The 26,153-nt window shown below is 40.8% G+C and overlaps 2 protein-coding genes across 34 annotated transcripts in view; one reads left to right on the top strand and one right to left on the bottom strand.

The window, feature by feature from the left end:
* The window catches only part of ABI3BP (ABI family member 3 binding protein), a 131,821-nt gene extending 130,346 nt beyond the window's left edge, over positions 1-1,475 (top strand). For all 26 annotated transcript variants that reach the window (XM_088156063.1, XM_088155976.1, XM_088156069.1 and 23 more), the window contains one exon: positions 108-1,475. In XM_088156063.1, the coding sequence (XP_088012189.1) occupies positions 108-223 (116 nt within the window). In that variant the 3' untranslated portion in view covers positions 224-1,475. The remainder of the gene's footprint in view (positions 1-107) is intronic.
* Positions 1,476-2,331: 856 nt separating this feature from the next.
* Positions 2,332-25,828, bottom strand: TFG (trafficking from ER to golgi regulator). 8 transcript variants are annotated; one of them, XM_088156090.1, is made up of 11 exons: positions 25,669-25,803; positions 24,977-25,104; positions 24,073-24,140; positions 23,240-23,344; positions 21,376-21,584; positions 14,672-14,755; positions 13,638-13,784; positions 12,004-12,171; positions 9,586-9,726; positions 5,568-5,657; positions 2,332-3,115 (listed from the first exon to the last, which is right to left on the bottom strand). In XM_088156090.1, the coding sequence occupies exons 5-11, from the start codon at positions 21,557-21,559 to the stop codon at positions 2,754-2,756; spliced, it is 1,176 nt and encodes a 391-aa protein (XP_088012216.1). In that variant the 5' UTR covers positions 21,560-21,584; positions 23,240-23,344; positions 24,073-24,140; positions 24,977-25,104; positions 25,669-25,803; the 3' UTR covers positions 2,332-2,753. The 8 variants fall into 8 exon arrangements, with proteins under 8 accessions (XP_088012216.1, XP_088012232.1, XP_088012220.1 ...); XM_088156106.1 differs by having other exon boundaries at positions 2,332-3,112; XM_088156094.1 differs by lacking the exon at positions 24,073-24,140 and having other exon boundaries at positions 25,669-25,792.
* Positions 25,829-26,153: the final 325 nt, after the last annotated feature.

The raw sequence follows: 26,153 nt of genomic DNA, 5'->3' as shown, positions 1-26,153 counted from the left end.
GTGACTATAGCCACTCACTGAATTGTTAGTTGCAGACTTCTTGGAACCAAAGCAAGGTACTGTCATGAGAGCTTCATGCAAACACAACTCTCTCTTCTCTGTTCCAGGGTTTTTCAGGGCAGTTCGTCAGGAACCTGTCAAATTTGGGAAAATCGGCGGGGAGACTCAGATTAACTACGTCCGCTGGTACGAGTGTGGCACATCCATACCTGGCAAGTGGTAGATGCCACGTGAGGTTGGGGCAAAGGCCCAGCCCGTGCCCCCGCCCAACTGCCCAGCGCAGGCTGCAGGAAGGCAACGCTTATGGTGCGCCTGGCACTCCGGTGTTGGCCCATGTGCCAGGCTTATACAAGCCTAATGCCAATACTGCGTTAATTGTGTAATAGTGTAGGCTGCTTACTGTAGTTATCCAGTGTTACAGATTTGTTTTTAGAATTAAAAAAAATCACAGGCTAGGGACGTGTTGTAGGATAATGTATAGGGAAGCTGGCTCCCTATTCTTGAGGTATGGTATTTTAAAAGATACAGTGTGTATATTATTTATCACCATGTTGTAATAAATGTTTAAGGCACAGATATATCAGAGTTGGTCATGGAATGCAATGTGCGTTAGTTTTTAAATATTCACTGGTCCTGTAATTCAAGTGCCATAAGCTACCCATCCTAATCCATCTGTAACATCTCCCAGTCATAAATTATAGAAAAGATCCTATAATTTTTAATACCTGCAGCCAGTAAACTTGAAGCACTTTCTCCTTATATGAACAGTTTATGCTCCTGCCGAAATGCCGAGGTAGGTTGCTGTATGTGCAGCTTTAAGTGATCAAGTTCAGTGGAGTTTTCTTTCATGTTTGCTTTCAAATGTTTCAGCCCCAGCCAAAGCCATGTTCAGCCTGTCACTATGGAGTCAGAGCTGCTGCCCATGAGCCTGCCGGTGGCTGGCAGGGAGGGTTGGTGTTCTCTAATTGAAGTGGACAGGTACATATGTACATGGAATGAAAAAACAAAGCTGGCCTCCACAGCTGGGGTTTTTCAGGAAAATGTAGTTTTCAGAGCCTGACACTTACTCATTCAAAAGCCAAATGCATGTACCATGCAAGGGAACTTGGAAAGAAAAATGAAAGTGGAAAAAGAATAAACCAGTTATAACAGCATGATCAGGTTTATTTAAAAATACTGGTTTAAAACTTTTTTCACTGCGGACAAAGGGGAAATACTGATAACTGAACTTTAACACTGCTTTACAGTTATTTTGATTAAAACCTCTCCCAAAGCTACTTGTTGTACTGCTTGAACATTTATGAACTAAATAAAGAGATGTAGGTTTTTTTAAAGGTGTTATTCATTACCTTACTAATGTATTGAAGAAATATGAACAGGAACACCCAGAGCTATAGAGTAGTCATTTATAGAAAATACCTTATAAAGTACATTGCAGGTACACTGTACGCCTAATAAAATATTTTTTAATCAAGTGCTTTTTTCAAGTGTTTTACATGAAAACAAGGGTTAGTTTCTGTGGTAAATGCTGTTATTCAGAACAAACTGCTTGCTGGAAACGAGCCTCTGTTAAATGATGTGATGAACACCGGATGTGTTAGGTCCGAGAGCAGAAATGGGAGGAGCTTACTGGGTAGCTGTGAGCACAGTACTATTTAAGAACAGTAGGAAGGCAAGAATAGCTGAAGGTAGAATATTTTCACTCAACTTCCTAATTTGTCTTTAGGAGAGTTCAGGCAGCTTGATCCATTTTATTTTTTTATTCCCCACTTAGTTTTACATATTCCTAGAATCTGCAAAATGGAAAAATGGAGAATGTTTTGTCCTCTGCTATAATATGGTCTATTGACTTCATTACAGCCCTTGATCTGCTTTTTCTTGGCTCAAAATTGAGTCACTAGGACTGCACTCCCAAGTTCTTCTGGGTGGCAAAGAACCTGTGGAAAGTTGGGGGGTTTTAAGAGTTCCTTTTTAAAGATACACTTTTGTTTTAAATTTTCATGTGATAAATAAATTCTCTCCCACACCCTATTAAAGCAAAGTTGATAAGAGGCTTTAAGATGTTATGGATCGGTTCCTAATCATTTGGTAAAAGAGTCACCTGACAATTAATGACAGCAGACAGCACACAACCACCCCCAGCTGCAAAACCTCTGTGAAAGCCGTCTGCAGTCCCAGCACTTCTCCAGTTACACACCCAGAAATCTGCCTCTCCTACAAACTCCTGCACTGCTGCTCTTTACCACGAAGTCTTTGCACCCAGCATGCACACTGGTCTTAGCACAGTTGTCTTGTTCAGTATTACCTAACTTCTAAAATCAAGACCAGGCATTTAATAGATTCAAGGTCTTTATTAGTTTTTCCATGTGAACATTACAATTTATAATACATCATATCTAGTTTGACCTCCAGTATGAATCTAATTTAGTACATCATGGTATTAGTAAAAACAAGCCTGATAAGTGGGCTAAACTTCCAACTAGTATCTTCATATCCTTCAGACAAGGCAAGCTAGAATGTCAATCACTTTACAGACATTTAAGTAGTGTTTTCCAAAAACCACCCAGCCCCAAATTAAACTAGGAAGCAAACACAATTTAAAGCAGGAAAGATTTGGTCATGCCCTCCCCCCAGCAGAATTTAATTAACAGCTATAGTTTTGCCTCATTACAGTTTTGGAATCTCAATTAAAAATCCTGGAGTCTGTTGGGATGGAATCGCACGTGTCAGCCGCTGTCTTCAGGGGCACCTCCTTAGCGGTAGCCGGGCCCGGGCTGGGTGTAGCCCTGCGGCCCGAAGGGGGGACGGCTGCGGGCGTAGGGGTTGGGCCCGCTGGGTGGAGGGGTCATGGTGCTGCCGGGCGGGGGCGTGAAGCCGGGCCGCGGCTGGAAGGTGCCCGGCGCCGCCTGCGAGCCGCTGTAGGCGGCGGGCTGGGAGGCCTGCGTGGTGTAGGGCTGCGGGGGAAAGCTGCCCGCCGGGTACTGCGGCGGCTGCTGCGCCGGCAGCTGCTGCGCCTGCCCCGGGAAGGCGGCGGCTGGGGCCGGGGCAGCCGCCTGGCTGTAGGCCGGGAACTGCTGGGCTTGCTGCGACGGGGGCTGCTGCTGGCTGTAGCCTGCTGGAGAGAGTAAGGTGAGGTGAGAGACGCTAAGGAACCGTGCGCGCCGCGCCTTCAGAAAGACCTTTTGTTCCTAATGTTCACAGTGACAAACGCAAAACGATGCAAGAAGCACAGAAAAGGCAAACCAAGCGTGAACTGCGAGTTTTCCTGCCTTTCACATAAGCACACGGCTGGGGTTTTGGTGCACACCGTGGCAGCACAGCACACTGACAACAGTTACTATAGAACAGTTTTCCTGTGACTGACGAGAAATAAAGAAAAAAAAAGACAAGTAGTCTTTTCCATAATATCACACAAAAAAATAAAGCCTCATTGGCAAATAAGGCAAAATTCAACCCTTTTCCCAAATAAAGCCTCCAAATTAAACTGTCTTGACAATACTCCCAGGGTTTAATATAAGTCATACCTTTGGTTAAATTATAGGTGTTTTCAGTTCTTTAGTGTTAAATATGAAAAGGTTGTGTAGAACAGAACACTTTAGCACAAAACTTCCATTTACACATGTCCCAGATTTGATTTTTCTGTACAAAACTAGCTTCCAAAGGGAATTTCTCTTCTCGAGAATTTTAAAATGGAACAAAGTCCTTTCATGAAGAAATAGCTACTTTTATCCATCATGAAACACACCTGCAGCTACTTGCAATGAAACCTCTCCAGTGACTGGAATCCTGTCAGCATTAAACACCAGACACACAAATTATTAAAAGTGCACAGCCCTAAATGGAAAGAGAAGGGTAAGAAGGCACTGCAGTAAACTCACCTTGAAACTGGGATCAAAATTTACTCATGAGACAAACCTCTGAAGGGTCCATTTTTACACCCATGTATAAATAGTCACTGTTGCCTAGTAGATCTACAAGAATGGGAAGGGATCCTGCTCTTGGGAAGACAGGGGTTTGAAAGGAGACAATACTCATGAGAACTAAAGCAACACAAACAAAAAGATCCTATGACTCAGTATCTCCAAAGGCTGCTGTCAGTAGGTCCTAAAAAAAACCCCTCTGTTTCTGAAGATTAATTGTGAACTAAGTTATGACAAACAGAGGTGCCCCTGTAAGTTTCTGATGACATTTCATTCATACTTGACAATGATGTTGATTGGAAAGCAAAACCCACATTGCACTACAGCTTTCCCAAGAACATCAGTAAAGTAATGAATTGGACGGTGGTAGGATATGTCTAGAAAGCAGATTGGAATTCCTTTGTGTCCCCACTGAGTTTTTAAAGCCTAGAGAGTCAGACAGACCCTTCCACTTCCAACAGGCTTGCTGCTTCTGAAATTATACCTCAGTACATCTGTCTCTGTATTCTAATTACAAATGAGAGGGGGGAGAAATCTGCAGAGAACACGATACCATTTAGACACTCAAACCAACGAGATCTCACACAGTGCACAGGAACAAGGTCTGAGGCACAAACCGTTAGTCCAAGTATTCTAGGGTTCTTATCCAAGTTAAGCATGGAATTTCTTCGTGAACTCTGCAAATATTCTCATCTACATAAAAACTGATACACTCCCACTGTGCACCAAGAAAAGGTCACACTGGCTCTGAGGCACTTAATGGGAGTCTTTTGTTTAGTTTAAGGAGGATTTTTTAAAACAAGGAAAGATAAATGCTTCGTTATCATTTTCTGAAATTATTCAGTAAAATGCAATTTGTTACAGAATCTACTCTTACAGGTTCATCCCTAAACCTCATTTGGATTATCATTCCTAGCATATGCTATGCATTCCTAGATGCCAGCTGCTTCTAAGGGAACTGAAAGTTCTGAGGTCACATTTATTTTGGGTATACACCAAAGCCAGCTTTTCATATTTCACTGCACATAAATCACTAGTGCACTAAAATATTCTTCTGCTAAAAGTCCACTGGCACCTTTACTTCAGGTATCAGCAAAATTGAAAGCTAAAAAAAAAAAAAACTATCACTTGAAAATTTCTCTTGGATTTACAGTATATGCAATAGCCAAGGATTTACTGAATGACAACTGCAGTGTTTGTACCACTAAATTTTGGACACAGATCATCCTAGATGCAAGAAATAGGGGCCATCTTTAGACACCTTCAATATTTAAGGAAGGTAAATTGGGATGTTTAGTCACTTACTTGCTAGAATCCCATGACTGCAGAATATAATCCTGAAGGCTGCTCACCCTTCGGGTGATTAATTTTGCCTGCCTTTCTAACAAGGCATTCTGCTGATTAGTAATCATGTCTTCCTTTGGTCACAAACAAGTAGGACTGAACTTTGACTACATACTAATGACATAAACAGCTCCAGTGCTGTCCTCCTGGCAATTTCTGCGTTGTACCAGTTCCCATAAGGAACACAGGCATCTGTGCAGCTCAGCACCCTGACCTGCCCCACAGGGTGAGGAACTGAAATTGACAGGGTCGGGCACTGCAGGAGAGGTCCTGCAGCTGAGCTGCTGCTGCAGAGCTGCTTACCTGGATACTGCACGCCGTACTGCTGCTGGGGCTGAGCCTGTGGCTGCTGAGCAGGGTAACCAGGCTGCTGGTACTGCTGATACATCTGACCTAGGGATTAAAAACGCATTTCATTGAAGCCAGTACCCTGGTGCATTACAGCGAACGATACCCTGACAGTTCAACATCACAAAAACAAACCCAATGACATCAAAGTATAGATTTTAGTTTCTGAAACATGTTGTTCTGACTAAATAAAGTTTATCTAAAGAGTTACGTGAGGCTTACTATTGCACATTTTCAGAGGCTGCCAGAAGATATGCACCTTAGCTAGCACTACTCCGGTGGGTAACAGGCCAGGAATCTTTAAACATCTTCATAACTGCTCCAGAACTTACACTGTAAATTAAAGTACTTCAAAAGTTAAACATATCCTCAGATTGTCTGTTTAGATTAGGTTTTGAAGACCATTTCTGCAACCAAGTACTGTAAGCAGAGTGGTACACTATTTATGCTGACCACATTTTCCAGATAAGTCATCCATCTCTTAGCCTCGTCCAAGTTTTCTTAAGAGATCCAGCAGTATACACCCGAAGCAAAAATAAAACCATACATCCTTAAGCTTGGTAGTCCAAATCAATGCTTAATTTTCCTACATTCACCGTTTTCAATTTCTTGGCCAAAAGAGGGAGAATATTTGTTTAGACAAGCCATGGGTCCTGTTAAGGCTTTATGCTTCTGCTGTTTTTCAATCTAGTAAGTCACAGTCAAAGAACAAAATCAATTATCTGCCAAAACTAAAGCTTAGCTGAACTGAAGCAGACATGGAAACTTTACTATTACGAAGTGTTACTGTATTATTATTCATTCTGCAAAGATCAGCAGACTGTATAAATACTGTAAACTCTATCTTCGGAGCTGCACCAAGACAAAAGCAGCTCGACTCTGCTCCAAGTCCTCCCAGACAGACCCCTGTCCACACTGATTTAAAGTAACTCCCTGCCTCTTCCTTTATCTGCATTATTTGTAACTGAAAGGAACAGTATTTTACATTCACACTAAGGTGTTTAGAATATTTTATACTGATGCAATCACTTAAAATATTATTTGGTGTGCAATTATTGTGGGATTATGAGAGTGCAAAACGCAAGGCTTGAACAGAATTTAAGCCTGTTAGCTTGATAATTAAGAATTAGAAACTCAGAAAGTTCTCTTTCTGAAACTCATTTGACATGAGGAAGTTCTGGGAGAACAACCAGCAGGCTGCCTGTCCCAGGATAATTCCCTACAGGCTAACAGAGACCATACTGGCACCTGTTGGAAATCCCAGGTAAAGGGATAGCAAAGAAACAGCATGCAGTTTTACCAAAGGTTTCTGAGAAGGCTTGCTGTCTTCTCCAGGGCTGAGGCATTAGTGAGGAACAGAGAGGTGTTCCAGTGCCATTTAAGAAAACATTCTTAATTTACAGCCATGAATACAGGCGGGGATCCTATGGGTCCTCAGACACAGTCTTCTCTCTCCCTGGATTTTTATTCTGAAAACTAGATGAGCTACAGCATAGGTGTCTGGTTTTGTACTTAGCAGTGCTTAGTGCAGTGAAGGGTCTGCCAGCATTTACCATTGTTCCTGTGCACTGTAAAAGACTTTAAGTCTGATTCAGAATATAGACCATTTACATATATTCACACATATATATTCTTTTCCCTAGAAGATCATGAAGTGCTTATGGGACTGCGATGTCACATGTATTTCAGCAATGACTAAAAAAGCCTCCACATCTGTATATAATTGCTTCTTGTGTGTGTTCAGGATTGAATTTAGTGGTAGAAAAGCACAGGCCACAAGACACAGCACTGTACTAGAACATCTTTGCTGGATTGATTTAATTCAAATTAGTGAATACTGAAAACTTCTCAAGGGAGGCAGCCCTTCAGTAGTATCAGCACACAGAAGTAAGGTGACTTGATATACACGTGACAACCTAATCATCATCACAGCATTTACTGTCAGAGAAAGTCATTAATAAATAAACCCTGAGACATCAGAATGACTGACATATGACTGGCATCACCAGTTTACTTGTATCTTCAAAACACTGGGAAAGTGTGTGGGAGAAGCAGAGCTTGGGGTATATTTAGTGGTTTTTATGAAGTGAACAAAACATTTCAAACTAGTTTCAAAACTAGTTTCTAACAGAACCTGCTGTTCACCATCAGTGCCATTTATGTGAGTCCATCATGTTGAAAACCTAACAATCAAAATCTAGCCAAAGTTCTGGCTGGGTTATAGCTCTGTGAAGACAGCACAAGTCCCCAGATTACCACTGGACTGAAGTACTATCTAACCTCAGTGAAGTATAGAAGACTACTCCATGTTTCAAATAAAAGTCTTTGAACACTTTGGTATAAAACTGATAATCGCACTTACATTACCCAGCTTTGGTGAGAGACTGCTGCTTATCACACATATACAATGCACAGCATAAGCAATGTACTTCTAATTTCTAATTTCCTTCCAAAAGTTCCTTCTGGCCTCTTCCCAAAGACTGAACCACAGAGTCCGGAAAATATAATCAATACTTAAAAGACTGCAGAAGCAATAATAAAAACTACATAAAACTACAGATCAAACCCTTTAAAGTTAGTACTGTTGCACTATACTTTCCTTGACTCAAGTTTAGAAAAATCACTGCATCTACTCTGATACATGAGCCTAGATAAGGTCTTCCCCAAGTAAGGTGAGTTTTACTGAAACACTTTTCCCCTTCCTTGGTGTTAGCAGCCACACAGGATTCCAAGCTAGTGTCGCTACTGCTTTTAAGTGTTTCACTTCTTTGTTTCAGTTCCAGTTTAACAGCAACACTTAAAACTTCTTACCATACTGTATTAAACTAAAGTAAAAAAACTAAACTCATAAAATGCAAGCTCAGTAGCTGACAATATGGTTTCTGAACATTAACTTTTCTAGCTGCCAACAGAAAAACTTGGAGCCCTTTTTTGCAAAAGTAACTTTTATACATAAACACCAAACTGCTCTATCTTTAAGCTACAAAGATGTCTCTTGCTATAACACTTGGCTAATAAGCAAGAAAAGGCTGAAAGCAGCAAAAGAAGTGTTTCATAAGCTCCACTGCAACCAACAGTATTCATACCTCTTAAATATTACACATAACTACCAGCTGTTCAAATGTTCTGCTTGATCAAAATAATACTAATTTCCTTCAGGTAAGACAATGCAAGTGACTGTGGATACTGTGACCACCATCTCACACGTGTCTGAGCATTGCATCAGTAAAGCAAGCATCGAGGGGCTCTCACTTGTGCCTACACCAGCACAGAAACAATTTCATATTATTCTTCATATAGAGGAAGAAGTAACAAAGCAGGTTACTTCACAGACAGTGTAATCCAGAACTGTGCAGGTCTGAAGGATCAGGGCACTTAGAAAATAGCAACAGAAGAAATGATGTCCAAATGTAGGAAACCTCAGAACAGGTAAATTGTGAAATTTTAAGGGCATAGTGCAAACGAATTTGAATACCAGAGTTAAGACCTTTAACTTTAAAGGAGAGCCAGCTGAGCTCTCAGGAGTTATAAGGAACTACCATGCATTTAAGATGGTTACAGGGTTTAATTTGACTAGCACAGAGCCATACACAAAAAGGAAACAATGAAATACTAGTTCCAGTCTGTTAGATAGAAATGATGAGTAAACAACAGTTTTAATACATTATAGACAAGTCCACAAACTGTTAGTTAAGTGAAAGCTTGACACAACACAAGTGTATGACACGAGCACAGATGCAAGCAAAAAACAGTACCATGAAAACTCTCATGTTACACCACCCACTCTTTCAAACAGAGCCACTGCTCCACCTGCTGTTTCTGTATCGACCAGCACGGGCAGCGAGGACAAAAGCTGCTCCGCCTAAGGGCACACGTCGATTTGCAGTTTGGTATCCACTCTGGGTCTGCTAATTCAAGGCAGAATCAGATATCAACCTTCACGTCCTGGACTGTAGAAAAGCACACTGCTTACCTTCCACCTGCCCCGTCTGTGGCTGCGTGCTGGGGTAGGGTGGCTGCTGTGCCTGAACCCCGGGGGGATGGGCTGCAGAGGAGGAGGAAGCGATGCTGTCTGGCGTTCCTGATCGCTCCTCTGCAGGGGCACTGGGTGGTCCTAAAGGAGCAAGAACCAAGTACAGTATGTGAAATGAACATCGAGTTGAAATTTTAAAATTCTAATACAAGATCCCTCCCTTGCAATGTTTTAAACATTTTTCCACTTCAGATTTACATGTGTCATACCCAAGCTAAAACTAAGTGTATATTTGCACATCTGAACTTTCATTTGAAAATACAGGGGGGCAGAGAGGGGAGGATTTAACACCTATCCCTAGGTCACTCAGATTTCACTCTTTTGAGGAACCTGACTCGTTTGTGAGATAAAACTCTTCGTAACAGCGTATTTTTTCAACAGCTTCAAGTGTTAACCTTGCACACACACACTGAAGAGCTGCCATGTTTGGACACAACATGCACTTACCTATTTTTTCTTATCTGGAGGAAAGGTAAAAGGTTGCACGGAACTATTCAAATGGATTAGCATCTTACTGTGAAACACACGGACCAGGCCACAAAGTGTTTTACTGATAGTCAAAGAGCACGTGAACAGAAAACCTCCAAAGAGGCGTTAAAGTCACATTCCCAGACAGGATATGTAAGCTTCAGTCTAAAAGCAATTGTCTGCTCTGCTAATTCTGAAAATATTCCAGTTGACACCCAAAGACAGCATGGAAACTGGAATTCACACTTTCTCTACATTAGTAAGAGGTTCTGAAACACACATGAACAAATATAATATACTACAATTTAATGCAAAATATTTTGTTAAAAACCAGGGAGCTTAAACCTGGATCTTTCTAACCATATGAATGCTAAGAGACTACTTTCAAATACACGCTTTAAGCTAAGCACAAGTACTAAAACTGCTGCCAATTCACTTGCAATTTCAAGATGGTTATAATTATACAATAGAAATACGCATCCAACAAGCCCCTAATTGTGTTTTCATGTTAACCTTATTAGGGGAAAGTTAATTAAATCTGCCCACTACTCGATTTGTATTTTATATACATAACTCCAGGATTACATCTTTAGAAATGGGATTTCTTATACCCTGCTTAAATGGTCCTCTCTGTGGAGTTCTTTGTACATACAAAGAATGGCCAAGTCAGTTCACTCTGTCAGAATAATTATGGAGACACAAATATTGAAGTATCACTGATCAAAACATTAACTGACACTGACAAAACCACTCATTCAAATATCAGCTCAAATTTTCTGCCAGTTGTGCTTCACTTGCTATTGCTTACTTGTTTAGATAGCCCACTGCAAGTTTTCAAGTACCATCTGGTTTGTGAAAGAACCATGCTGTGACAATACGCAAAATGTGCCATGGAGGAAGAAATCATACAATAGGCCTTGTCCACAGACCAGTACTTCATGCAGTAATCAACCACTGTCTGTTGGTACAACTTTGGATCCTGCACAGTCACAATCACACAGTGCAGATCTATTCCTCTTACTCCACACTTTTGCCGTGGCAGCCATACTGAAGGAATGAGCTCCAGTTGCTACTGGTCTGCTTATCTGTATCATTACTTCACACATCACATAAAACTCACTTGCTCTGGAGTTGAGAGTACACAGCAAATCCTGTTAGCTAACAGCAGCTTCATTTTCATGTTTCAGTAAACCATTAAACCTTGCCAGGCCTGCACAGGTTCTGTGCAAAATCACTTTCCTAAGTTATGCATCACACTCCCACATTCTACATTGCTTTTCTAGCTTCAGTTATCCTGTCTCAAGTTGACAGCATCCAGTTAAGTATAATCAGTTTTCATATGCTTAGCGTTCTATTACTAGGGCCAGCAGTCCTCCAGCTCTTAAAAAATAAATATAGTTCAGACAAGTATGCTACTCCTTTCTGCTAAGAGTGAAAAAGTTGATTCTGTTTACTACTAAAATGAGAGAAAAGATGGAATCATACAACACATTCTGAATGATCCAAACAGCAGAAGCACAAGTGAACATCATGAACTGTAAGATCAAACCTTAAAGCAGAGCAGTGAGTTCTTCTATCACTGTCAGATATCTATTAAGTCAGTCCACACAATAGCTTTAAGTAATTCAAATTTTAAAAAATTGAAGCCATTTTCTACTCCAAGCTGAAACATAATGCTAAAATCAACAGCAAAATTTCAGTATTTTGTATACAAAAGTTAGCACACAGATACAACACCTTAACATAGCAAGTTTTAGAATTCTGAAAAGACATAGTGAACACAGAACACAGCTTAATACACCCAACATAGAAATGGTTTGTTACAAATCAAAACTGGAGTAATTGATTATGAATAGGTTTAGCTTTCCTTTTCACCAGTCACATCCTTACCTGACACCTGATCATCTGTCAAGCCAAAGGCTGACATGACATTCTTGCTGATTTCATCCTGGTTCTTTAGTGGATCAAATGCAGACATGCTCGCTGCTATAACTTGAGTGGATGGCTTAACATTAGCGTCAGCAGCAGCAGGCTTTTCGTCCCTACCATCTACAGCATCTACAAAGCAAAATGCCCAGTTACCAGCTCTCCAGAACTGAAACACCAGCACACACACACATTGCACTACAGCAACCGCAACATCGCACAGCTGGGGGGCTTTATAAATTTAACTGCTGCAATGTGCATGTTAGGATAGCAGTGAAGAATCACTGATGTACCTGAAACTGGGATGGATGACAAAGCTTAGGTTTCTTTCACTGTTACTTAAAGACACACTAACACCTCAGACTATCAATATCTATATCATGTGTTCTGGAATTCCAAGGCACAAATCTCCCGCTTCAAACAAATTAATTGCCCACAAGGAATTCAGAATTAGGAAAACATACAGGATAGTTCCAACTTATTAGGGTGTTCTATCAGCTGCAGTTTCTGGTTTGTACTCTACCTTTCTCCACTAATTTCTCCTAAACTGACAGGTAAGTTGAGATCTTTGCAACTATACATGTAACTGAATTGCTCATAAATGCCTTACCTAATAGTGCTACATTTCCTGTTAAAAGTAAGTAACTACAGATAGATACAGACTAGTTCCGTTTAGATCATTCTTAGATCATTACTCTAACCTCCTTCCAAATAGTTTTTTACCAGAATCCATGGTATTCCACTGAAATTACTAATTGCATATATTGTAGGAACAGGGATGGGATTTTTTTAAGCAACAAAAGCAGTAAAATTTCAAAGTGCAAATAAAAAAGCAGCACTTCCTAAAAGGCAGGCTGATGTTCTTGGTTCACCTCTTTACTCAGAATACTGTACTTAATGACTTTGTGTCATTATTTTCTATGTCCAGCTTACCTAAACTCTGTAGTTAAGCACACAGAGATACAGTATTTACAGTACAACTGCCCTAAGCTAGGAGACCAATACCTCAAAACTGTAAGAATAAGACTTTCTTTCCCATTTTGCCCTCCCCCAAAAATCCTTTCCCACCCCTACCTGCACCCTCGTGCTGCTTACCCTGAGACAGCTCTGATGCTGGTCTGAGCGCAAAATGCGTGGATTCAATTTCCTAACCTGGCAAAAAAAGCGGATATAATTTTTGCTGAATTCACTTCTTACTGTTTTAGTGAATCAAACTTGCTTAGCGACATAAGATAAGCACCAGAGCTAGCCCAAAGTAAGCAGATGGACTACTCAACTGTGAGCAAGAACTCTTCCGCAAGAACAAACTGTTAATTTGACTAAAAGCCCTCTCAAGACCTTTCTGGGATTCATAGGCGTTAGTTATAGTGTTTTCCTACATTGCAACAAAACCTTGGATTCTGAAATTTCATTCCTAAGTTAGTTCAGTGCTTTACTCCAGATACATCGAACAAAAATTCTGTCTCCGAAATAACTAAAGCATTAAAAATTAAGTTCTGGGCCAACAAGAAACAATTAAGAATGATCCATGTTTCACTCTGTTAAACAGCACACCACTCTGCAAATAAAAGCAAACAACTCTTTGCCAGGCTGCCTACCACTCTCAGGCAGATTAGTGGAAAGTCCTGGTTCCGCTGGTGGCTCTAAACAGTCCAGTAAACGATTGACTTTATTGCGAAGTTCTATCAGCTCTCGGCGCAGGTACTTCACCTGGTTAGATTCTAAGGGTCTCGGTTGTCCATTCACTGCAAAACAGCAACCAGATAAAACTTAAAACTTTAGTAACATCCAGTTTTGACATCCAATTTCAGACGACAAAAAAATTCAACTTTTACTTGCTTGTAGCATCCATCATCCTTTGCGGAGTTAAAAGTGACAAAGTTTAGTCCACACAGACTGAACTCATTCTAGAGCTTACTGTTCCTTTAATATCATCTCAGTCCAGCAAAAACTACAGTACCAAAGCAAAGTCCACAGTAAGTGTCTGCATTGTTTATTCACTTCCCTGAATACACCCTGAATGATGCAGTAGTTCTGGAAAGCTATCCCTTTAGAACTAACACAGCACACACAACACTGATGCAATTCATGAATAAGGTCAGTGTCCAAGTTAAAGGCTTGGAACTAACTAAATGCTAAGTTACCTACAGTAGCTTGAAAATAAAGAACTTTAATACAAAGTCTAAATGATAAATGTTAAGATCTATTCAGCTCCAAGTAACTAATACTAGTTTGGAACAGTGTACCACTGCAAGGTGTCAGCTTCAAATTCTCATGCACCTGTGAAAAAAACCCCACAAATGCTAAAGAATGGAAGAGAACATGGAAAAGAGCACTAATGAAGGAAGAACAACTGATCACATGTATATGCACACATGCCAAATACTTTGAGCAATCTCATAAAAAGCAGTAGTTTCAGTTTCTGTTAGGTTTGGAGAAACTTAATGGAGTTCATCAAGAGAAAACAGATTATCATGTAGTAATTCAGCAGTTCCAATTTACTGATTGCATTTTCTCCACCTTCTGAGGTGACAAATTTAAAATTTTTTGTTCCTCTTGGTGAAGTCTACTGCCTAAATTTTAATAAATATTAATTAAAATAAATAGAAAAAATACAGTCTTCTATACTTACCAAACAATGTCAGCTTAAGTATCCTACTGCATTGAATTGCAAAGGAAAGATCTGAGCTATCAAAAATTGTTATAAGATCTCCATCTGAAAAAAAGAAGAAAAATTTACATTAAAGTCATAGCCTATGACTACTGAGCTTCACATCAGGACAGAAATGTTCCTTTGTTACTGAAAAAGAACTTTCCCTATTTGATTGCGAGGTCACTAGAAAAAATGTTTATTATTTTATTAGTGCAAGAATCAATGTGCAGAGAAATCATGCACAGAAGGTAAGACAGAAGCATGACTGGCTCCAAAAGGGAGTCTTCTGACATTAGCCCTTTGATGTCCCATATAGCTCATCATTCTTTTATGTTTACATACATCTGAAATATTAGATGAAATATTAGAGCTAAGAGTTCATGAAGTCCAACACCAGGAAGAATTGCTACCAGTTAAAAGTGAAATGCCTACCCCAAGTGGCTCCAGGACTGCGCTGTTCATGAACAGACAGTATTCAGGTAAACGGCACAAGCCAAACCCAATTCAATTTTTAAAAACCAAAATAAAATTTCAAATGCCTAGAACACTTCCTCAGGTTATATTCAGAACATGAGTTGCAAGACTATTACCATTCCCTTGCTGAAAAACAAAGGTCATGTGTAGAAGTGAACAGTAAAGATCTCTCTCAGCTTTAACATGCAAATAAGTATGAAGACACGAAGATGCCAAAGTAGTCAGAAGAAAACTTCTCTCAAACAGGAATTTGACATGAAGTCACAACTCTAAGGCATGGATTTCTTCCATGTAATATATTAGAGGATCCTAATGAATTTGCACATTGCCATCTTTCACAGGAACTCTATTAGAATTGGATGGGATCATTTATTCTTAAGATACAAATTGCAATGTACAAAGCACCAATCACCTTTAATCATACAAATCCTCAAAAGAGTACCAAGTTCCCATTAAGTCTGGTCTCTCACGATTTTTGAGTCAAGGAAAGCTGTGTTAACATCCTTGCTTACCTAACAAAATCACAGCTAAAACAAGACTATTTTCTTTGGCAGGACAGATTTTCTGGTGTTTAACATATTCAACAGGTTATTCATAGCTTAAATGAACCCAACCTAAACAGTGGCAAGTTAAGAGTGGGAGTACATTATCAGGAAAAAGTGTACTGGCACAAGGGAGGGCAGGAACACTTCCTGCCTGAGCAGTTTGACGACTGGGAACTGGAGTTAAACACCATCTAGTGAAGTTTCACCTTGAAAAGCAACAGTGTTTAAGATAAATGCCAAAGAGCTTGGAACAAAGCCAACTGCAGGCTGCCCAGGCTCCTCCACAAAACACTGTAGCAAGGGGCTCCGTGGACAGACACTGGAATCTGTTTCACAGATTACTGCCTAAAAATTCTGAGTGTATATAAATTCCTTGCACATTGGTGACAAGGGCAAACTGTATCTAAGTTACGGTTAAAATTTTAAAATAAATTAATGTTTCAGTATGAATAGTCATAAAACACATGATATCAAGTCAAAAACAGCTCAGAATTTGAAGAACGACATACTCTAATTTGGTCATCCCTGACCACAAGTAACACCTCTGCAATGGAAGGTTTTCTTAAGTAATTACTATTAATAACACCTTCACAGTGCCTGTCAGTCTTCAAAGAAAGTGCTTTCTAACAAAATTAAGTTACAAACACTAATAAAGCGATGACATGTAAAACAATTTTCACGTTTTGCTGAAAGAAATACTGTTGCCTCCCAAGATTTTTATGTCCTGTTTCCACTCTCACAATCTCAAAAGACATCTGTTGATGGCAGTATCAGCCATGTATTCTCTGAGTAGAGACTCGAAAGTCTCCAGAAACAAGGGCTCCAAACTCCACCAGGTAGCCTGCTCCAGTAACACACTGCCCTCCTGGCCAAAACTCACGCTCAGCCTCTCCAATTGCAATTTCTGGCTGCTGCCATCTGGTGCTACTGCAAATTGTTCACATTCAATGGTCTTTGCAGCTGCCTTTCCACTGGCTCTGCCCTCAGCCCCCTCTGCAGCACAGTGAATGAGCCCAGTTCCCTCCAATGCTCCCTGAAGGCCACCTACACAAAGCCCCTCCCTTTCCTCACCATACCGTGCTGGAAAAGTTGCAGAGGGGTCCAAGTCTTTTTCTACCGGAATGCACACATTAAAGTGAGGACAGACATGCAGCCTCACTGGTGCCACCTCACCAGCGTCAGGGAGAATCAATGTTCCTGTTTGCCATTATGATGCACAGCAGGATTTGGACAATCAGACTTTATCAAAGTTAAACAGATTTTTTTTCTTTGGTAGTAAAGTGAGGGGTTTGATGACATGTGTGCTCCTTCCAACTCAAACACTTTCTTCAGCTTTTCAGTAACCTTTCCTAAATGCTGATACCAAAACCCATAAGTGTTTTAACAAAAAGCCCTTCTATTCCTTATTATCCTGGTAACGCAATAAATGATAATTATTTCTCTTAGCAATCCACAGCATTGGCAAACCATCCTTTGATTCTTCCGTCATACCAGTCAACACTCAGATTCACTGCCTGAACAAAGATGCATGTTCTAAACAGTCTATCCTGCACAGTGAAATGAAAATGTACATCAATACATATGGCTTACATGGATTAACGTCACCCAAAAGAACTGGGATCATTGCATCTTAATTCTCACTCACCTGTATTAACCTTTAGGTCGAAGGCATTAAGAATAATGAATAAATTTTTAATTTTAAATTGTTAGCAGAAAAAAAGGGCTGAGAAGCACCAAGTACAGAATCTTGTTAGATGCATAAAGTCAGTTCTATGATTCCTATTGACAGCCATCAAGTTATTATCTAAGTAGAGTACATGCTAGGATTCATAAGGTATATGTCAAGCCATAGAAATGTCTGACAATTTAAGTGTATTAGATTTAGCAAAAAACGTATCATTTTAAGGAATGACAGGAAGGTTAATTCCTGTTACCATGACACATATAGTATTACACAATGTTATTTTCTGTTGGAAAACAAACCAGACTTTCCTTTATTTTCCTTACTAATTTTGTTATTTTAAGAACTTATCTTTCTCATTTTTACAAGGCACACAGCTTTCCCTCTCTACAATTTCCCATGTATCATGGTCTCTGCTATGCCAATTATAATTTTTTTTCTTACAATAAACTAGTGACTCCCTTAACTAACCACTGGACTGCAAGGTATTTTAGCATTAATGCTGCATCACCATGATGTATTTCAACCTTCATGACATTAGGAATCGGCCTCATTCCTTCACCCTGACAGCTGTTTCCTCCTCTACTAAGCTTCATTATCTAATACTTATCCACCCTTATATTTCTCATTTAGTCCACTTTTGAAAAAAACAAAAACTAAACAAAAACCCTACACAATCAAAAAAACTACACTGTATCAAAATGCAGTTTTCCTTCACTCTGGTAAATTTAACAAAGTCTGAGAGATTACTGACTAGCACAGCAGCTTGAATACATGCAGTATGTGTAAACAATCGTCTATTACAAGGTAATGAAGAACAAGAGCAAAAAGGCCAATCTCACATTACACCCTGTTTTAAATTCAAGCATAACTTTAAAAAAAGCAAAGTTCTTGTTATTGGCTTTATAGGGCCTTTCAGCATGTGTAACTCAGTAACATGGTGTGCTTAACATGCAATTTTACTCCTTGATTCATACAAATTCACTGCTGACAGTCCTCACTAGTTTGTCTAGGGTTGAGCGTTATGAACATTGGGTTTTTTGTGTTCAAGAACTTTAAATAGGACATGAAAATTGTTTAACATCTAGCAGAGCAATTTCCTTAGTTCAGGAGTTTGAAAGCTTGAATATAAAACTTGACCTCACAGAGCAGCATTCAACCTGAGGCTTCTTTTCTCTGGTTATTAATAAAAGCAACACATAAACTAAATATAATGTAGGAATATGGAGGGGTAGATGAAGTATTCTTTGAACACTCAAAGACTGTGCATGTGAATTTGGAAAAGACACAGATGGAGGTTGTGGAAGTAGTGGACATCGTTAGATCAGTTTAAGATATCTCCTCGTAACAGATCCAGACAAGCATTCCTGCAGGTCTGGAGGGATAACTAACTAAATAAATATAGAAATAGCTAAAATATATATATTCCAATGCATCTAATGACTGAAATAGATTTAAAAAAGAATCTTAGCCTAGTTGAAATGAAGTTAAGGATATAACAGCTCCCATATGACAAGCAAACTGCAGCCTTGTTAACCTTTTCCTTGATCACTTGCAACTACCTCTGATATTAAGAACATTTATTGGTTTATAGTAGTGATGATCAGCTAGCATAACATACACTGAAATCAGAGTGAAACAGTAGTACATTCTGTGTGGTGGGTTAACCCTGGCTGGATGCCAGGTACCCACCAAAGCCACTCCATCACTCCCCTCCACAAGTGGCCAGGACAGAGAACACACAGTGAAAGGACAAGATATAAGAACAGGGAGAGATCACAAATCAATTACTGTTATGGACAAAACAGACTCAACTTGGGGAAACTAACTGAATTTATTATCAGAGCAGGATCATTCATCTTTCAAGCCTTCCCTGCTTTCCAGCTCTGTCTCCTCCTTACCCAGTGGTGCAGAGGTCCAGGGAATGAAGGTTATGGCTTCTGCCACTGCTCAGGCAGAAGAGTCCTTCCCCTGCTCCAGCCTGGAGTCCCTCCCATGAGAGACCTCCACAAACTTCTCCAATGTCAGTGCACCCCACTGGCAAGAGTTCTTCACTAATTGCTCCAATGTGGGACACTTTTCCATTGGGTGCAGTCCTTGAAGAACAGCCTGCTCCAGCATGGGTCCCCCACAGGGTCACAAGTCCTACCAGGAAACCTGCTTGAGCATGGGGACCTCTCTCCATGGGTCTTGCCAGGAACCTGTTTCAGCACAGGCCTCACACAGGGTCACAGCCTCTTCTCAGGCATCCAGCTGCTCTGGTGTAAGACTCCTCCACAGGCTGCACTTCCATGCAAATGGATCTCTGCACTTCCATGGACCTCCACAAGCTGCAGGGGCACAGCTGCCTCACCATGGTCAGCAACAAAGGCTGCAGGGGAATCTCTGCTCTGCTGCCTGAAGCACCTCCTGCCTCTCCTTCCCCACTGACCTTGGTGTCTGCAGAGCTCTTCCTCTCAGCTCATCTTGCTCATCTCTTCTCTGGCCAAAACTGCATGTGTGCCCTAACCTTTTACCTTTTAAAATATGTTACCACAGAGGCATTACCACCATTTCTGCCTGATTTAGCCTTGGCCAATGGTGTGTCTGCCCTGGAGCTTCCTGGCTTTGGTCTCCCCTGTAGCCACCCCACTAACAAAACCTGGCTATGCAAACCAAACACAATTCTGAGACAAAGAAAACTAAAAGTAAAACCAGGAAGTCTCTAGACCTGGAAAGACAACCAAAGAATGAAACTGTAATTACTTCCTCCATGATACACCATTATCTTACTTTGAATAAAACAGAGTAGTATACACTAAAAACCCCAGAGGACCATACTTAAAGCACAGGCAAGAATGCAATAAAACCAAAGTAACTCAAAGATTTAAGCTAATAAAAAAGCATCCAATCTCCTTTCACCTTTCTCATTTCAGAAAGAAAAAAAAAATGTGATAAAAGGGGAAACAAAACCACCACAAATCCACTGATCTCCCTCTCACTGGAGATCAAGACCCAAAATATTGGTCAAGACCCAAGATCTACACTACTTACAGTTTTGATAAGCAGCATCTCAAAAGCTTCATGAACATCAAAAAATTGTCTCAGGGTTATTCAAAGTGAAATTTTATTGCTTAGATATATGAATAAAAGTTGACATTTTAGGCAGCACTAAAGCTTCCTAAGGCTATTAAGAAAAATGAACCTGAATGCTTCAGTAACGTGGGAATTTTTACTGTGCAACCGCATAATCATCAGTCTTTAAGAGACTTTGGATTTTATCACTTCATTCCAAGTTTCATTTTATGAACACCATTCCTGTCCCAAATTAAGTAATTTATCCATGCCCCATTGACATTCAAAGAGAAAAAGCCCTCCAATCACAACTTTCTGTCTCTATGCATCTCAAATAGGGCTCGCTTCATTCTGTGGATGTCCTTAAGGTTGTTTGTTTTAACACTAATGATCAATATTTTCTTTGGAACAACCAACATGCAACAGATTCAAATGGTCCCAGAGAGGAAAGATAACTTTTAATCCATATTTCAAGTTAAAATTATTTTTCTAATCTTTACTGATGGAGAAAAACAATCAAGAATTACTACCACATAAATCAAGTTTTCAGTCTTATAAGAACTTGTGTTAGGTCATAAATGTTTATTCTCTTTTCATCTTCAAACCCACTGAAAACTCAAAAAAATGGTTAAATGAGTGAACAGAAGAAAAACCTGCAATCAACTTCTTGCAACAGCAAAAAGTGCATTTTCAGAGAGGAAAAAAAACCGAGGAAATATTTCAGAAAAAAAAATGGAAGAAATGCTGTTAAGAGAGCATAACAAGACAGTTTCTACTGTCTGATTAAAAGGATTTCACAAGAAATCACTTGCATTTGCCCGTGACATTTGACAATTCTGAAAGGTGAACTTCAAAGTTTCTACCCATAGATAAACTGTATCAGAGCAACAGTGGTCAATTAAACCTCAGCAGTGGTAATTAAACTTTACCTTCATCTTTATATTTTATTGTGACTTCATCATTGCTCAGAAGTTTTCCTCTAAAAACTCTTTGCATCATTAGCACCAATTCATCATAGGTGATATCTTCGTTATGAATAGGGATTCTCCTAATATCTTCCCCAAGCTGAGCTTTGATGATCAGCTTCCCACTCAAGTCCAGCTGCCCATTCATGGTGGATTCTTTATCACTTGCAGACCTGTTAGCAGCAAAACATTAAGAACACTTCAGAAAATTGAACTGTTAGTTATTTCAATCTATCTGATGATGGTTCTGAAGCTTTACATTATCACCTTATTTGACTACTTTTACATGCCCCCCTATTATGAAAAAGAACAAATGGCTTTTTTTTCATTTAAGAAGACTGCCAGAACAAATATCTTATCTCCAAGATTTCAGGCTGTAAGGTGGCTTTACTAAAGGGATCAAGCTGAAGCATGTATTATTTCCTGAACAAATAAGTGCAGAGCTAAACATTGGCTTTATCACATGGATGATCAGAACTCACTGAGGGTTCCTCTCCAGAGAGGAAGATATACAATTTTTTAATTTTTAAAAATTTTGACTGGGATATTTTAACCAAGATTTTAGACTTGTAAAAGTAGCTCAATAGACCACACATTAGCTGCTCATTGGGCTCAACACATGGTCAGAACAGTCTGTAACTCTCAGTGTTTTAAGAGGTGAACAACTGCTCCAATTGAATAGGAAGTGCAACAAAGCCATCTCGTGTCCTAGCAGCACACAGCATATACTTCTGTTATATCCTTAACATTTTATGTAAGAAAATTTTAAAATTACCACTTTGTATTAAGCATCTCCCATGTAAAAACACAAAGGCTTGAATTTAAAAATCTGAAACTACAACAAAGTTACTCAAAAGAGTAATGAGAGGGGAAAAAAAAACACAAAAAGAGATCCAGGCAGATAGTCAAATGTCCCCTTCTATTTTCACTGCTCCTGTTTCACTGGACAGGGCCAAAACAATAGATCTGGAATGAGGAGCAACTAAAGAAGCAGTTAGCTTAACATCTGAAGTACAGCTACTGGAGCTCTTAAAACATAGGCAGCCTGTAACCAAATAAAGATTTCTGAAGCCACATGCAGACAAGTATGGCGTTCATTCTCGTGCAAGAAGAGCTCTCAGATATATGCAGCTATTTTTTCCTTTACCTTTAAGGATGTCATAACACAGTGCCTTATGAGAAAAATGCATTTTGCTATAGTCAGTCTATTTTTAAAGTACTGCACTGAAAATTCTCTCCTACCAGAAACAAGACACTCAGCTAAAGCCTTTAATACATTCCTTGATGCCCCTGTATATATTTAACTCTACTGTTTCAGTGACAATATTTTGCATTAAAAAGATGCAGTATAATGCTATCTTTAGGTTGCAATTAAATTTCGGGGGGAACGGGGGTTGGTAATTAAATTAATATAAAGCAAAGATTTCAGGCAAAGCCCGTTTGTTTAACCCAAAAAGACACAAGCAATTATTGAACAGAAGTCACTCTCCTCATCACACATAAGAGGAGGTAGGTGGATACAGCCTAATTGCAGGGAAAAGGGACGTGCAATTAACACAGCCACATTGCTGCTGAGGCACTGTGATGAAACTGTGAGGTTTATTGTATTGTTAATGCTCACTAATGCATTATTCAGGTTTTGCAACATAGGAGTCTTGACTGCAGGTACATCAACCCAGCCTAATTACCTTTAAATTAGATTTAAAAGCATAGGGTTTTGCACAAGTTGGTTGTTGGGATATTTTTAATTTAAGCATTGAAAAATAAAATAGTATCGACCCATATGTTTCTTTTCATGTCCTTTCCAAAAATATACATTTATCATTACCTTGTCTGTCTTAGTGATGCTGGATTATTGGACAATTTTCCCACCTCACTTCAGGACAGAGTTAGGATAAGCCGCCATGCACTATCAGTACCAGAGAACAGTAAGCTGCATCAGAAAATAAACATATTTACAGTCACACTTCCCAAGAATGACACATCAATCTTTCACTTCAGAACATCACTGTGAATATACCCAATTAAAAAGGCCCTTGATTTAGCCATAATGTAACAATCAGATTTACACTTTTGAGTATTGTAGAACTTGCATTCATCTAAAACAGATCTTGAACAAAACTTTTCATAATAGAATTTTTTCTATTATTATTATTTTCTAATGGCACGTAGGAATTCCTAACAGTAATGTATTCCTTTCCAGGACAGTCTCCAAGAGATGATTTAGCATACAGAACAGTCCAATAGGGAACATATCTGGCTCCTCCCTTTGACCCAATGGGTGTACTGTCCTGGCAACTCCTCTCTCTCACATGCACAGTCAACTTCAAAAATCCATAATCTGATTTTTAGATGATTCACCACTAACCAGAGGAAAAAAGTTAGTTCCCCTTTATCCACATAAAGCTGAGCTTCCCAGCTCTCCTCTTTCAACTCAACTGGAAGTAAACTGGAACACACAGGATGAAGGCAGAGAACATGCAAACCCCAGAGACACAAAGCCACTCTCTGGTTCTCAAAGGCTGGCAGCTGCTCCCTTCATCCTGGCTATACGAAAGGCTCCTCTTTAAAAGGGTTGTGCCTGCTCCTGACAATGAGAGACTGTTGTGACGCATTAAGCAGGGGAACAGGAAGAGACTACTTTTCTCATGCTTCACTCACGTTTGATGAAATGAATCAGGTGCTCCTTTCACCCCAGATCTGCTACAGCTCCAGGTAAGTTTACTGCACTGGACAAATATGGGATACAGATAATGCATCTAAGAGTGGTTGAACCAAAGAGTGCATTTAGCTACCCCCTCATGTTGTTTAAGCATTAGAGCTGGGCACTGGTTTTGCTTCTTCAGCATTACAATATATGCTACTCAGAAACTGTTAACAGTAAGAATTGAACCTCATCTTTAAGTCCTAAACATACATATTTTGGTGGACACAGCTGAGCTCCTGTGGCCTTTCAACAGACTGAAAGTATCATTTGTATCGCTGTGCAAGGAAAGGAGCTACTGTAATGCCTTATTTACCAGCATTACTCACAGAAACCTGCTGTCCATCAATGACTATGAAAAGGTAGCAGAATATTTAATGCACTTTTTTTTGGTCCAGCTGTTCTCCATTCTGCTTGAAGGTGTCCAGATTTAAAGACACGGATTCTAAACACTGCAGCTGCTTGCAACTGTTACAGAAAACTATTCAAATTCCTGAATTACACAGCATTAAAGCTTCTTCCCCTCACTGTGACACAGCTGAATGGATGACTCCATTGAGACAGTTTTTCAGAGAACACATCCAGAATGCACACTAATGAGCTTTTTAACAAAATCAGTGTGTGTCTACTTTCCTGGGGCGGGGAGGAATCAACCAACCAAAAAACATTCATGTGTCCATGTTTCAGACTAAAGACTGCTTTCCATAAGAATCACACCGGCATCTTTCTAACTTTCCTGGTGTACCATTTGCATTTTGCAGGTACATACTTCCCGTCTCCTGCCGGCTCAATTTCCATTCACATCATGCACTAATCTAGGTGGTGCATGTGGACAGGGATTGCTCAATCTAGGCCACTCACTTCAAGATCCCCTCTAAATTCGGCATCTCATCACCACGTTGTATTTCACTACCCTTTTGGCACAGCAGCAGAGAAAAACAGCCTTGCCCAGGCAAGGGAAGGACAGACACTCCTGCTTCAGATTTTTCCTGTCAAAACAGGGTTAAGCATCAGGGCGAAGCCGACAAAAACACGAGCAAGCAGGACTGCCTCCCAAACGCCACCACCGAGAGTTTTCCCAAGACAAGTGGGGGGTGACGCGAGGGAGCAAAAAGGAGAAGAGCTCTTTTCGGTTTTCTCCAGTTCCCATACGGGCAGGTCCGGCGCAAAGGGGAACAGAAGTCACAGCCAATCCCTGCTTGGCAATGAGGAGCCGGCAGCTCCCATGGATCCCAAAGCAAAGCGGTGGGGTGACCCAGGGAACACCCGGCCGTGCGGAGGGAGGGATCCCGGGATCTCCCGCTCCCCGGGCCCAGGAGGCCGCGGGCGCTTTCTGCCTCCCTCAGCCGCGGCCAGACGGACGCGAGGGGTCTCCCGGCACCTCCGCCAGGGGCCGCGCCGCCTCTGGCGCTGGGGAACGATGGGGGGGGCGGGGGGGGCGGGGGGGGGCGGTCGGCTCACCCCAAACTCAAAGCCCCCCCCCCGCGCCTCTCTCCCTCTTTTCCGCCACTTCCACACGCGGCTGTCCCCGGGAGCAGCCCCCGCTCTCTTACTCTGGCCTCTCCGCCGTCCTGCCGGTGCAGACCCCCCGTCCAGCCCCGGCCGCCGCCGCCGCCCGTACGTGGCAGGGCAGAGAGAAGGGGCCGGAGCGAGGCCGGGCCTGCGCGAGTCATGCGCGTGCGCGCTCTGCCGGGCGGGGCCCCGCCCCCTCCCGGCCGACGTGGCCCGTCATTGAGCGCTGTGTCGGTTCAGCCGTGCCTCAGCCAGGCCGCGCTCTGGCCGCGTTTCTTTCGAAATACGGGCCTTGGCCTTCGTAGGCTAGCTGTGCTCAGAGAAAAAAAGGGCTGTAAAATTCCCCTGTACTTGTTAGACTTGTTAGACACCCACACACAGGAGCCATTCATCCTGGAATGGTCATATCGAGGCATTCATTATGTGATACCCGCACACACCCTCACACACATTCTCACACTCCCCTGTCATGCAATCAGAGCTTGTCCCCCCAGGAGAGAAAAATACATGAATCTGCAGCTAATTT

This window comes from Sturnus vulgaris, chromosome 2 (genome assembly GCF_052056855.1).
Source record: "Sturnus vulgaris isolate bStuVul1 chromosome 2, bStuVul1.hap1, whole genome shotgun sequence".
NCBI classification, from domain to species: Eukaryota; Metazoa; Chordata; class Aves; order Passeriformes; family Sturnidae; genus Sturnus; species Sturnus vulgaris.
The sequence above is the reverse complement of the archived record's forward strand: the minus strand, read 5'-3'. Positions and strand labels throughout refer to the sequence as shown.